Raw genomic sequence first — 14,135 nt, 5'->3', positions numbered from 1 at the left:
GTTAATATTACAGAATAACAACTGAAGTAAAACCACAAAATAGCTCCTGGATGTAGGCATGAGGTGGATGGAATCAGAATTCAGCTCAGGTTGGACTTGATCAACTCCTCTCTATTAAGCCAAACCTTTGATTATAAATCAGCATAGCCTACAGTCCTAAAAAAACAGACTGAAACCTGAATCTAGACCTGCCTCATTTAAGTCAATTACTTTTTATTGACAAAAGAAAAGCAGTCAGTGAAGTAATGTTACTCATAGGGGGGGAAGTTGCAGTACTTTTCTTTTTTACACCAGATTTTCTTTTGCAGGATTCCGTATCTTGTGTCACAGTTTCACTCTTGATGCTTAAGATCAGCTAGAAACAGCAATGGTGGATATAAGTGCAAACTGCTGATTGAGAGAAGTCTTCAGTGGCTCCTGGACACGACTGATTTTAGAACCTTTAGGAAATGCATTTACCAAGGAGGCGGCGGCTACAACGGAACCGAATCATTTTCTTGCTTGCCATAATGTTGGTCCTTTCCCTTTATCAGCTCCAGTTCAGGCCCTCTGCTGTTCCAGCACCACCCTTAGCACCCCAAGCGATGGACCCTGTCAAAGTGACCTCTAGGGACATCGCCAGCAACAGGACTGCTGTAACAGGCAATGTCACAGCACCACCCAAAATAAGGCACTGTGTATATGTGGATTCTGAGCCGATTGTGCCCATCACTACATCCGTGAGTACAACACCACAGCAAGGCAATGGCAGTGGAAACTACCCAGATGAAAAGCCACCATATGAGTCCAAAGGAGAATATCCCCAGGACCTGTTCAGTGTGGAAGAACGCAGGCAAGGGTGGGTTGTACTTCACATCTTTGGCATGATGTATGTATTTGTGGCCTTGGCCATTGTGTGTGATGAGTATTTTGTCCCTGCTTTGGGAGTGATCACAGAGAAGTTGCAGATCTCTGAAGATGTGGCTGGAGCCACCTTCATGGCAGCAGGTGGATCAGCACCAGAACTCTTCACCTCCCTCATAGGTGTCTTCATCTCACACAGCAATGTTGGCATCGGTACCATTGTGGGCTCAGCAGTGTTTAATATCCTCTTTGTCATTGGCACCTGTGCCCTCTTCTCAAGGGAGATACTCCACCTGACATGGTGGCCCTTATTTAGAGACATCTCATTCTACATTGTAGACTTACTGATGCTCATCCTATTTTTCCTAGACAGTGTCATTGACTGGTGGGAAAGCCTCCTTTTACTGACTGCCTATGCAACATATGTATTCACTATGAAATACAACGTGCACCTAGAACAATGGGTGAAGCAGGAGCTGAGCAAGAAGCTGAATGCTGTGCAGGCAGCAACAGTAGAGCATATACGGAAGGTTGGTGTCCTTATTGTTCAGAGGGCAAGTTGGAAATAATTCGTTCTAGCGTAAACCACAGAGAAACTGCATCTCCTTCACAAAGTGCATATTCAAACAAAACCTCAGAATACAGGTACTGGTCAATAATTATGGTTATAAAATGAGGGAAATGCAATCTAGATAGTAGAGAGTCTAAGAAATTAGAGAATGGAACTAAAAGGGAGTTCTACCATTGCATTTACTAAAGATAGTGGTTTCCTATCTAGTGTCAAAGAAGTGGGATTTTGCTTACTGGGTTATTGTAAAGGAGTTTCCAAAAAAACACTTGCAGAACATTATTCTTAGTCTGGGAACAAGACTGGATAATTCTGTGTTAAACAGGGAGAAAAAGGCTTCTGGTAAGAGGCATTGTCCAAGCCTCTTGCAGATGAGAGATGTTGGAGGAGATTCTCTTTGCCCTTTCTCAATTGAGGTGTGCTGCTGGGATGCTGATGGTATCACTTGTTACCCCATCTGCAGCTTTTGTCATGTGTATTAGCTGTCCCACTTCCTCACAGACAGTAGCCTGAAGGACTGTTATTAGATCCTCAAAAAGCAGGTGAAGCAGTAGTGGTGTTCAATCGATTTTGTTCTTGCTTGCATACAGAAAAGCACTGGGGCAGTTGCAGATGATGGAGCAAAGAAGCCAGCAGATGGGAGGAGGCTGCAGGTAGGTTCTAAGCAGCTTTGCAGGGATCTGAAGTCATTGTATTCTGAACCCCTCCCCAAGTTAGGCTGTGAATCGGGACCAAAGCCTGCTTTGTGCAAAGAACCAGGCATGCTTGGCACAATATCCACAGCTTATTTAAAAGGACACCTGGATGAATTGTGTCCTCAAAGGAATTTTTATAAAAATGAAGAGACAGCCTTTCCAAGTGGATTTGAGTAGCTATTGTCAAATGAGTGCTGTTCATTCAGTGCTTTAAAAAAGAATAGAGAAATTCAGAGCAATTCTTACCTGGTTTCATGGCCAGTTTTCCACCTGGGCTCCCAGAGCAGAGGTTGGTAGGGTCTGTCCTTTCCCACAGCAAACACTGAGGAGCTCATTCCTCTGCTGCTGGTTAACTTGCTGACTCTTTGTTTTCCGTATGGCTGGCCAGCCATTGCATGGAGAGACCTGATGTAGTGGCTGCAGAAGTATGTAACATACCAGCTTCCTCATATGGATGCTTCTTGTTCCTGTGTGCACTTAACATACCTGTACTAATTAATGTTCAGTCAAAAGCTCATTAGGACTCTGGTGTTGACTCTCATGTAAGAACAGAGCACCATAGCTTTCAAGGACACCTGACATGACTGTAGCATTATCTTGTAGCAGTATATAAAATCTACAGTTAATGACAAGTTATGACTGAAAGCATTGCATGCTTTGGTTGTAATTTATAACATTGTATTGAGTCTGTGTGAGCCCATTGCATTTCATAGACTCATAGAACCATTGAACTGTTTAGGTTGGGAAAGACCTTTAAGATCAAGTCCACCCATTAAGCTGGCACTGCCAAGTCCCCCACTAAACCATGCCCCTAAGTGCCACATCTACACGTCTTTTAAATCCCTCCAGGGATGGTGACTCCAGCACTGCCCTGGGCAGCCTGTGCCAATGCTTGACAATGCTTTTGGGAATGAATTTTTTCCCCATATCCAATCTAAACCTTTTGTGGCACAACTTGAAGCCATTTCCTCTTGTCCTATTGCTTGTGACAAAAGACTGAGAGAGGGCCAGAGTCCTCTGTAGAGCCTTTCTCTAAGGACAGCCTGACCTGCTATCTCATGTCTCTTCCTGTGAATGGCTAGCGTGAACTTAAATGTAGAGGTTGCTCCTTGGGTTGTGGAGATCAGCCTCCATATAAATGCATCCCCAGGGCAGAAGCAAACCAACAGTGGAGATGTTTGGAGGAAGAAACTGCTATTGACTTGCTGCGTTGTACCTTTCCATAGCCTGGATCAGCCTTACAGCGAGGCAGCAGCTCAGCCTCCCTACACAATACTCAAATGCGCAGCACCGTCTTCCAACTCATGATCCACACCCTGGACCCCCTGACAGACGGTGAGTGAATGCTCCACATCTGAGGCACTTGGGTTTGCAGCCCTGAGTGTAGAGCAGTTTAACTGGGAATACAACCTTTGTATGTCAGGGTGTTGGGCATCAGCAACCCCTTCCAAAATGTAGCTCTGAGCATGACAGTGTTATAGCAGTGAGCTCTGCAGCAGTGGGACATACCCCTTCTGATCACATGGCTAGCAAGGACAAACTGCTCACATTTTGGCCCTGCCATACCTAATTTAGCAGTGCAAAACTGATTACTGCTGTGGGCAGCTGCTGCTTGAAGGGGCATGAGGACATGTGAAGCAGTTGTTGCTGGGGTCCCTGCAAGCAGTGGCAGTCACTGCAATCCCTCATCTTCTGCTGTCTCTCAGACAGCAGAGGCAAACTCGAGTTACAGCTTCCTCCATCTCATAGCAGGGCACATCTTCCTTCCTCTTCTTAGCTCAGCCCTCACCTTGAAGCAGCAGCATTCAATGCTGACTGCATTTGTGAGAAAGAGCTGCTCAACCTATATCAGTGTCATTTACAACAGGAAAATGAACACAGGGAGAGCTCATTACCTACACACGTCCCCTGCTGTGCACATGCCCCTTCACAAGGGGTAAACCTGCAGAAGAGGAAATAGAAGTTAAAACCCTCAAATTATCATTTTGACAGTGGTCAAAATCCCAGCTGACATCTAAAGCACACAATGAGTTCCAGTTATGATGGCTAAGCCAGTCCATAGGTGATTTAGACCAACACTGAACACCTCTAAAAAGCCCACCTGCAACACTGTGGTATCGTCACTCCTGTGGCAAACTGTACCCACAGCACTTTGCAGGCAGTGGGCCAAGGGCTGATCAGCTCAGGACTAAGATATCTTCTTTTAAACTGGGCAGGAAGCAGAGAAGCCACATCTGCAGCCAGACCCAGGGTCTTTGTACACAAACTTTTACCTGCTGCACTGTATCACCTTTAATCCAAACACAGTGGGGAAGTTAATTTTCCAACAAATGATGAAGCACATTAAAAAAGCTTGGTTTTTTAGATTGTTCTTCCCTAGCTCAGCACATGCCCTGCCCCTTCACTGCCCTACTTGTTCTAAAGAGATTATCCCTTGTCCATTCAAAGAGAGATTGAAGCTAAGCAGATCAACACCTCTATCACAGAGGTTACAAAAAGGACTCTTCAGATCAAAATCCCAGCTGCACAAACTGATGGAGGAACAAAGGAGGCTTGATAAGGACGGAGAGACAGATAAGTGTCTGCTTTGACAGATTTTAGTGGAGGCAACCATGGCATTACTAACAGTAGCCTAACAAGACCCAGAATCATCAGGGTTTGCTCTACTGCCCTTGCTTCTGCTGGGGGCTACAAGGCAGTTGTAAGCCACTGGCTTTGCTAAAGAGGCTGTTAGTACTACGACTTACGAATAATGGATAAAAGGGGCTGGAGGGGAAGTTTAGATCTTCTCTAAAAGACAACTTGCCCTCTCATTCCAGCCAGGCAGACCTTGAGTGAGTCTCCGTATGCGGCAGCCACTAGATGGGAGTGTGACCATACGTACTTAAGCAAATCCAATACAACAGGATGCAAAGATGGGCTACAGTCTCTCCGAAAATGTTATTTTTTGCACCCATTACTATAATAATACCACTGAGATAAGGGCAAAACCTCTGCCCCAGGTACATGCCTGTTCCACTCAACACTGCTAGAACAGAGACAGCTCCTTAGAAAAGGTAATGATAAAGAAAGTTACTGATACTACGACAGTACAGCACTCAAAACCAAGGAGCTAGAGACCTGTGTATCTTGTAGAAGACCTTACCTTACCCTGATAAATTCATACCTAAAGAAAAGGGAATCTGGACAAAAGGAATCATGTATGAATAGACTGAGAAACCCAAATTCCTTGAGGATCTTGGCCATAAAAGTGATGTGACTTGCCCAGGATGAATATGAAAAGGATTTGAACCCACCAAGGCATATCAGGGCTGCAAGCTCAGCCTTTGTGTTAAAAGCACCAGTCATTCAGTGCCCTCAGTACAGCTGGGTGCCTCATTCCACTGAGCACCAGCAAAATCCTTCTCTTTGCAGCTTGTGCGGCACTGTCTGTACCAGATACATTTCTGTAATTAGGTTGCAACATAAAAGATGATCCCAAATCAATTGATCTTTCCCCAAGGGTCCTTGTTCCTTCTTGGCAGTGCTCATAGCATCAGCACTTAGAGGCTGTGGCAAAGAACACTCTACAAAGGAAAAGGTTGCCAATTATTGCTCAGCAGTTCCTAACTTATCTTACTGAAATTAGGTTCTCTGTAGGGTTTCCTTCTCTCTGCTGCAGTTGCACTTTATTTGGGCAGCAGAGAAACCATTTCAGGGCAGCAAGAGTCCAAAATGTGGAAAACCAGCCAGCCCTCAACCTGCACAACCAGCCTCCAGAGGCAGGGTTTAGAAATACAGGAGTCTGAAATACAAACTTTGTTTGTTCCTAATGCAGCACCCCTTGGGGGAAGCAAAATTTCTCATGTGAGGAATGGATTAAGATCAGAGTGTTTGCTTTTTGTATTAGGAAGGGCTCATTGCACTTCAGCCTCTCTCTGCAGGGGATGAGGGGTTTTACTTTAACGGTTCTAACATTTACACTTCATCCTGAATTGTATTTTTGAGAAGCTTTTATTTTCAAATGAGAAGTTTCTGGTAACTTTGGGCTTTTCTGCACTTTCACTGGAAGGGTGTAGAAGCAGAGCATGAGGTCTTCTCACAATCTTCAGTTAGACACCAGAGGGAACTGCTGGGGAATTAAAGGGAGCAAGGATTTTGGAAACACTGAGGAGCCCTCTCATTTCTGATTCTCCAGTCTTACTCTTGGGTTACTCTTTAAACTCTAATCATAGAGGGAAGAAGACAGAAGCCTTATTTTACTTCTGAAGGAAGAAAAAGGCTCCAGCAGCAGGGATGTCAGAGCTGTCCACCCTCAGCACACCCTAGTTCACAAGCTAATGATTCTGGAAAGCAGACCAGAAGAGAGCAGTGGTGCAGGCTAGCGTAGAGCTAGGAACTGAGGGCAGCTACAGTTTCTCCTTGCTTCATTAGCATTCAATCACTTGCTTTAAGAGATTAATGATACAAATGGGAAAAAGGAATAATGGGATTATATATATATAATATAAATATATAGTATATATATTATATATATATACTTCCACTTTTAAACAGCAAAATCTCCCAATCCTCCAGGTTCATGCCAGATTTTAAAGGAAAAATATCCTTCCTGCTGTTCATATTGTAAGTTAGTGCTGTAAGATTCAATATTAGAGCCAAAGAATTAAATAAACATAAGAGCCATACTCCAGGTGAAAACTCAGCTTCCACCTTCAGTCCAGCCTAGATGCTGTCAATCCATAGGATATGAATCTTCCTGAAGAGTATCTCAAGCCCCCTGGGCACAGCACCTCCTGCCTGATTCACCAGCAGTGAATGCCCTGGGGACTGCACCCCTGAGTGAGGGCTGAGCCCATAGGGCTGCAGAGCCCCAGCTGCCCTGCCCAGCTAATCCCCAGCACTAGCAAGGACTCAGTTGACAGATTTCTTTCCTCCCAGTGCTGACCTGCAGATCTGGCCAGCTTATAGCCAGCAACTCCTCCAGTCTCAGCCCATCCTGCATGAGTTGTATGTCAGAAGAATTAACACCTTTTTAAGTCAGGCTGATCTCATGAGAACTGGACACTGGCCTGGACTTAATCTCTTTATCCTGACAGAGAGATGCTCAGAGGCTCTTCTTGGGTCAGTGCTCACAGCCTGCAGCCTAGGTGAGGGCAGCAAGCCAGGAGCTTGAATCTGCTTAATCTCTTTCAGCCTGAGCCTGACCGCCCTGACCCTGCTGACAGAAGCTTTTGTAAGAGCTTTGGGGAAAAGCTGAACAGAAAGATGCATTGCCCAGTGGTTAGAGGAGACTAGGAGCAAAAGGTCACCTCTTCATTGCCCTGCACTGATGGGTGCATTTGTGCTTAGCATCAGTAGAGGGGGAACGAAGCGAAGTGCTTTACATCCCCTCTGGTAGGCTTCAGTACTGGCAAGGAGCATGGAAGAGTCCAGGCTCTTTAGTCACAACCAGCCTTTCAATAGGAGAAGAGCTCATAGAATCGTAGAATCTCAGCTTGGAAGAGATGTCAAGGAGCATCTGATCCATTCTAGGCAAAGCATGACCTAGACCAGATGTCCCAGCACTCTGTCCAGCTGAATCTTAAAAGCATCCAATGCTGGGGAATCCACAGCATGGGCAGCAGTACAGTAGATTAAACCGGTGTGATAAAACTTTCAAAGGAAGTTAATTTACAGCCCAAGCCAAGCAAGGCACAACCAATTTCTTGTGGCTGCTATGTGCAAAACCTGTAACCCTCTGCTTGATTGTTGGACTCAGCAGGCAGCTCAGAGGATATAGATTAGAGCAAAATAAGGCTTTTCCTTGAGCCAACAACTTGCTCACTTTCAATAGGAGTAGAAGTTAAGGTATTTGAGCACAACACCTAGCTATGGAGACACACAATAAGAAAGCAGCTCAGCTGAGCAGAGCATGGTTTACAGTGGGACAAGTCCTCAGTAGTCCCAAAAACACAGTACTGGACACTGCACCGGTGAAGATGATCTCTTGGGTAGCCTGGGCCGTGTTGAACCTGGACACCAGGAATTTAGATCAACTCCAGCAGAGGAGACGTTCGTGCTTCCTTAGAGAAGCCATTTTCCACATAACTGGAACATGAATGGTTTTTAATCTTTCTTTACCATCAGGTCACCAGGCTGCAATAGCACAGTAAAGCCTCTTCAGCAGCCACATGGCAGAAGGAAGGTGTCATTTTCAGCTTGTATATAACCTAGCCTGAAAAGAAATCAACAGTCCTTTAGGAACCAAGTGATACTGCATTGAAACTCCTCCTCTGTTCTTCCTACATTTGCTTCTTATGAAGTACGGATATCCCCTGGAAAGGATTTCTCTTCCCTCTAGGTTTTCTTTTAAATTATAAAGTATTGGTTACGTGTGAAATTGCTTGCATAACTGCCATAGTACTAAGCATTTAAATATAACTTGATCAACTAGCAGCAGCTAAACCATAGGGCCACAGCCAGAACAACTCACAAGTCAGTGCTGACGGCAATCCACGCAACAGGAAAGGGGGGAGAGCGTATGTGTGCTGGGGGAGGCAGGTAAAGGGGGCTTGGATAGCTGGCAGCTGCTGATGAATGCATCCTTCTCATCCACAGCAAAATTTAAAGACAGGGTTGACATCCTGAGCAACATAGCCAAGGCCAAAGCAGGAGAAGGATCAAAACCAGAAGGTGAGTGCATGAAGAGTTGGTGCTGTTTGCCTTGTTTTGTGCTGCAACCCCCCACCTTTTCCAGCACTCAGCACCCAAGGGCTGGCAAAGAAACACGATGGTTTAACACGTATCTTCTGTTATTACAGATCACAGATGGCTGCTATAATAATGCAGCAGAAATCAATTGATGTGCACTAAGAGTGGGCAATAAAAGCCATCCCCCCGGGAGTCTAGGAGTGGTTAGTGAGACAGCATCCAAACACAAAAGTGCTACAAGGATACAGTGTAAATTGCCACCAGAAGGGTAGAAGAGGGGAAATCAGGCCATTAGAAGCAGAAGCTGGGTGCTGCTGATCTTTGGTAGACCCTGCAAATGAGGTGTTTGTTAAACAAAGTACCTTCATTTTACCTTGGAAATTTGGCACACTTCAAGAAGACATGGAAGAAGATTCCTCCAAGGAGAAAAGCCAGGCTCGCTCTCCAGCCTGTCCACATCTTTTTTGTATAGCAGGGACCAAAACTGAACCCAGAATTCCAGGTGTGGCCTGACAAGCACCAAGTAGAGTGGGACAATGACATCCTTCTCTCTGCTGGTGATGCCCTTGTTCATGTTCCCTAGCATCCTGTTGGCTTTCTTTGCCATAGCAGCACACTGTTGACTCGTATGAAGCTTGTACCACCAGGACTGCCACGTGCCTTTCCACAGAGCTTCTCCCTAACCTGTGTTGCACTCCTGGATTGTTTTCACAGGTGCAAAACCTTACACTTGTTCTTGTTGAACTTCATAAGGTTCTTGTTAGCCCACTCTTCCAGTTTGTCCAGATGACCCTGCAGTGTGCCTCTCCCTTCTGAAGTGTCCACTTGGTGTCATCAGCAAACTTCATCAGGGCACACTTGATCCAATCAGCCAGATCACTTATGAAGACATTGAGCAACATTGGGCCTAATATCAATCTCTGAGGGACCCCACTTGTGACAGGTCACCAGTTTGAAAAGCAGCTATTTACTTATTTTTGTGATCCTCTTGGCTATGTGGGTTACACAGGAACAGCACAGAGGACATTGCAGTTATTTCCTTGTATGTGTCAGCACTTTCCTATTTGTATTTGAATACCTATCAAATGATTAGGGATTAAAACCTGGCAGCACATGGGAGTCATTTCTCAGAAGCCTTGAAGAATATCAGCTCCCTGGAGAACACCATGGTCTACTAGAACATAAAGGAGAAGCAAAGCTTTATATCCTCTCTGCCTTTTAAGGATGGCTTTAATAAGATCTCCAGGATCCAGAATGAAACAAGAAACACCAGTTGTAGATCAGATAATTAGCATTTCCCTGGTGTTATGAATGTGCCTCTTACAGCAGTTTCAGATAGGTCATCGAAGCATCAAGGTATCATTCTACAACAGGCCCAGCTTTTAGTAATCCACAGTAGACAGAGAGGACAAACAGCAAACCTAAGCAGTCACACTGGGTTTAACATAAAATGGCCACAGGAGACTTAAGGCGACTGAAAGCAGTATTCTTTCTTATTACTTTTAGCAGAAGAGGAAAAGGCAGCACCAAGCAAAGTTCAGGTAACTCCTGCCAGCGACTCTGAGGCCGGCAAAGACAAACAGAAGGCAGATGCACCACAAGATGCCCAGGTATTGAACTAAGTATTACAGGCAGTAAGAGCACAGTCGAGACCAAATGTCACGTCCTTTCCTTCTTCTCTCTCTAAGGCTTTTGGGATAGGACCCAACTCGTTTCCCATAACTGACAACTAAAAATAGTCTGTATGTAGCAATGAGATATATTAATGTGCTAGCTGAAACATTTCATCTTCCAGACACAAATCAGGTTCAAAACATGACACTGACTGAAACTGTCTAGTATCTTCTCCTCAGATGACTCTTCCGAGGTTACAGGAGTACTCCAGCATATGGGAAGATACAAGTAGCTGCCTGTCCTATGTTCACCAGTACACATTTCTGTTTTGTTTCCCAAATCCCTCCTTTCAATAAATGTAATTCACCTGTTCTGATGAGGAAAGGTTTCTCAAGGACAGACAGTCAATGTTTCATTTGAGTCAAAAACCTATGTAAAAGTTGGTACTAGTTAACAGATGCAAACTAGTTAACATAATACACAGGCACTGAGATGGGCTATGCCTGGATTTTGTCCACAACAGCAAGATGTGGGTTCTGACTGCCCTCAGCCATGTTACAAACATGACCTCTACCAAGGCAAGACCATGGTGAATAAATGCTGTGCAGCTCCTTGTGAGTGTGAAAACTGGCTCTTTTTCTCCCCCTTATCTACAGCCCTCCTCAGACAGTGACACCTCAGAAGACAGCAGCTCTGACAGTGATGAAGACAGTGATGACAGCTCAGATGATGAAGAAAATGATGAGCCATTATCTCTTGAATGGCCAGCAACTAGGAAAAAACAAGCCATTTACCTTTTCCTGTTTCCCATTGTCTTTCCTCTCTGGAGCACTCTGCCTGACGTTAGAAACCCAGTAAGCATCTATCTTCCTTCTGCTACTGCATTCATTAACTGAGCTGTACATTTCCTCTTGAGAAGAGTCCCCAGTTCTGTTTTGCCATGTTTAGAGTCCTTGCATACTTGAAGTGCTGTTAATGCTGCTGGGAATGGGACAGGAGCCCTGGCTGCAGCATATCACAGCCACAACACCAGCAGCTACTGGTCACCTAATGAAGCTGACAAATCCAAATACAATTAGAGACCAGGGTCCACATTAAAGCAACTGATTACAGTGAAGGGTTTCAGGTGAATATTTTCACTGGGGGTTGTTAAATTTTCCTGAAACTTTTCCATGTTTTTCTTTTCAAACTTGATTTTAACAGGACTCCAAAAAATTCTTTGTCATCACGTTTTTTGGATCCATCCTCTGGATTGCTGTATTCTCTTACCTCATGGTGTGGTGGGCTCACCAGGTGAGGGCTCTATTTTCTCTCTGCAAACAAGACTATTTCAGAACAAGTAGATGGAGGGAGAAGGAAGGAACAGCATCACTGTGGCATTTTATCTGATGAATTACAGCTGCACTCAACCATCACCACGGTAGAAACTTGGGTTTGTTTAGAACCCAAAAGGACTTGTTTAGAACCCAGAAGGGAATTCTCAAATTCATTCTTTTCAATTTGACAGAGAGTTTTCCATTTCAAGAGCTTCCAAGGGAATTTCTGCATCAGTGAAAGGAAAAGTGCCATCAAGATTTATCTTAATACTGCCTTTTTATTGATGAATGCTTCTGTGCTGAACATAATTACCCCTCACCTAATTAAAATTCCAGGAATATACAGGTTCTGATTCTGAAAGCTGCCGTTAACTCTCAGTGCCTTAATGTTCACCTGGTATTCTGGGAAATAAGACTTGCATCTTGTCGAATCAGACCCACAATTTGTATTTAGTGATATATTGCACATTCACAGCACAGTTGATGATGCCATAAATCCAAAGACTGACATTTCCCAAAGCTCTTGGATCATACAGAGCTGCTGCTAAATTTGGAGAGGGAAAGTTGGAAGACAGCCAAAGAGGTGAACTTGGGACAGAAAAGTTGTGCTGTAGCTGACTTGACCTTTCTTAGTCTTTGCAACACTGATCACAGGCCCAGTGGTCCAGCTTTCAGAGCAAACCCAAGATCAACATACACTGTGAAATTTAACTTTTTATCCACAAAGCAGAAAAATGTGACCATGTTTAAGGGGATTCAGAATATTCTGGCTCAAATTCAGCATAAAGCCTCAAAAGAATGGTCAGAGCAATTAAATTCCATGTTACAAAGCAAACAGCCTTACCCGACTCTGTTTATTAGGTTGGTGAAACAATTGGGATATCAGAGGAAATTATGGGGTTAACCATACTTGCAGCAGGAACATCCATCCCCGACCTTATCACCAGTGTCATCGTTGCTCGGAAAGGCTTAGGTGACATGGCTGTCTCCAGTTCTGTAGGCAGCAATATCTTCGATATCACTGTTGGGTGAGTATTGATTCAATGTTGAAAGATAGCCTGTTTCTTCTGAAATAGACAGCTGGCGGCTTTTAGTCCAAACACGCTCTTAACTTTACCTTAGCTGTAATTAAATGTAGGGCAGCTGAGCAATAAGCTAATGGCTTGTTTAGAAACCTAACCCAACCAGGACAGACAGAGTTTTATACCTTAGTCCATCATCTTCTCCTAATTCTAAATCTACACAAATTAACTGAGTTTTTGTCTTGAAAGAAGAAGTCTTTGAATAACACCAAAGATTTACAGACAGGATCCTTATTTAGTCACTCAGAGATCCTGTGCAATCAAAGCTCAGTATCTGCGCCTGTACTTTCTATCAGTAAAGCATCAGGACATCCTTATTATGGCGTGCTGAGGCACTCAATACATAGGTGTTATTTTAAAACCCCTTCTCCATTCCTGGATTGCATTATGATGGCTCAAGTATTACCCAAATGCAGTTTTTGACATGAACAACATCAGTTTTAGATTTATGCTGAGTTCACGGAACACAATCATGCATTTTTTCCCCTCTAACAGTTTGGTAAAATTGCTTTGTTATGGTGCAGAAAATGAACTGCCTTAAAACATTTATTTCAATTACTTTTCCTTTACTTGCAGTTTGCCAGTTCCTTGGTTCCTTTACTCTGTCTTCAATGAACTCGATCCAGTTGCAGTCAGCAGCAATGGTTTGTTTTGTGCAATTGTTCTCCTTTTTCTCATGCTCCTCTTTGTGATTATCTCAATTGCTGCATGTAAATGGAAAATGAACAAACTGCTGGGGCTCACCATGTTTGCTCTTTACTTTGTGTTTTTGATCATCAGTGTGATGTTAGAAGACAAGATAATATCCTGCCCAGTATCTGTGTGACATTTGGATGCTGATAAATGTCTGTAAGCATACATCTAAATCAAAAGGGGTTTAAGGCAGCGATTGTTCTACTGAAAAAAGCAACCAGAATTATAACGAAAAGCATCTTTAATATATTAAAAGCACCCCAAAACCTCAAGTGGTTCGTCAGCCTCTATTTTTCCTTAGGATCAGAAAAGGTCAGATAATGGAATAAACAATATAAAACAACATACAAGTTTAGGCTGGCATGGAAAGGCTGGCATGGAGTAGATACATGAAGGGTGATCCCCTCAAGTTAATGGAGCCAATTTTCCGCACAGATTGTTTGCTCAGTACAAAAGTATTCCCATCCCCAAGGTCTGGGCCGCAACTAGTTTGCTATGATTGCCCTACTCAGAGGTAGTTTTCATCCTTTCAGTGGATGCACTACAGAGCATCCTCAGCTGGTACTCTACACATACCTCCAGGAAAGTGTATGCAGATCATGATGCACTTTAGAGGAAATGCTTTTTCCTGGCCTTCTTCAGACTGTGGGAA

The 14,135-nt window shown here is 44.0% G+C and overlaps 1 protein-coding gene across 5 annotated transcripts; it reads left to right on the top strand.

Annotated features, from left to right (window-relative positions):
• The first annotated feature begins 74 nt into the window (after positions 1-74).
• Positions 75-13,690, top strand: SLC24A1 (solute carrier family 24 member 1). 5 transcript variants are annotated; one of them, XM_057431000.1, is made up of 10 exons: positions 75-838; positions 1,217-1,373; positions 2,002-2,064; positions 3,333-3,441; positions 8,686-8,760; positions 10,285-10,388; positions 11,049-11,246; positions 11,596-11,685; positions 12,570-12,736; positions 13,367-13,690. In XM_057431000.1, exons 1-10 carry the CDS (start codon positions 450-452, stop codon positions 13,614-13,616), a joined length of 1,602 nt encoding a protein of 533 aa, XP_057286983.1. In that variant the 5' UTR covers positions 75-449; the 3' UTR covers positions 13,617-13,690. The 5 variants fall into 5 exon arrangements, with proteins under 5 accessions (XP_057286983.1, XP_057286980.1, XP_057286979.1 ...); XM_057430997.1 differs by having other exon boundaries at positions 75-1,373; positions 10,288-10,388; XM_057430996.1 differs by having other exon boundaries at positions 75-1,373.
• Positions 13,691-14,135: the final 445 nt, after the last annotated feature.

The sequence above is a fragment of the Pezoporus wallicus genome, unplaced genomic scaffold, assembly GCF_028554395.1.
Source record: "Pezoporus wallicus isolate ANWC-B61680 ecotype Strahan unplaced genomic scaffold, APGP_CSIRO_Pwel_v1 contig_8548, whole genome shotgun sequence".
NCBI classification, from domain to species: Eukaryota; Metazoa; Chordata; class Aves; order Psittaciformes; family Psittacidae; genus Pezoporus; species Pezoporus wallicus.
This window is presented reverse-complemented; position numbering and strand designations above follow the sequence as displayed.

Excerpts from the sequence above, each read along its gene's own strand:
- SLC24A1 (XM_057430996.1), top strand. The coding sequence starts at position 450 with ATGCATTTACCAAGGAGGCGGCGGCTACAACGGAACCGAATCATTTTC. Across the intron at positions 2,065-3,332 it reads CAGATGGGAGGAGGCTGCAG|CCTGGATCAGCCTTACAGCG; the intron begins GTAGGTTCTAAG and ends ACCTTTCCATAG. Across the intron at positions 12,737-13,366 it reads ATCTTCGATATCACTGTTGG|TTTGCCAGTTCCTTGGTTCC; the intron begins GTGAGTATTGAT and ends CTTTACTTGCAG.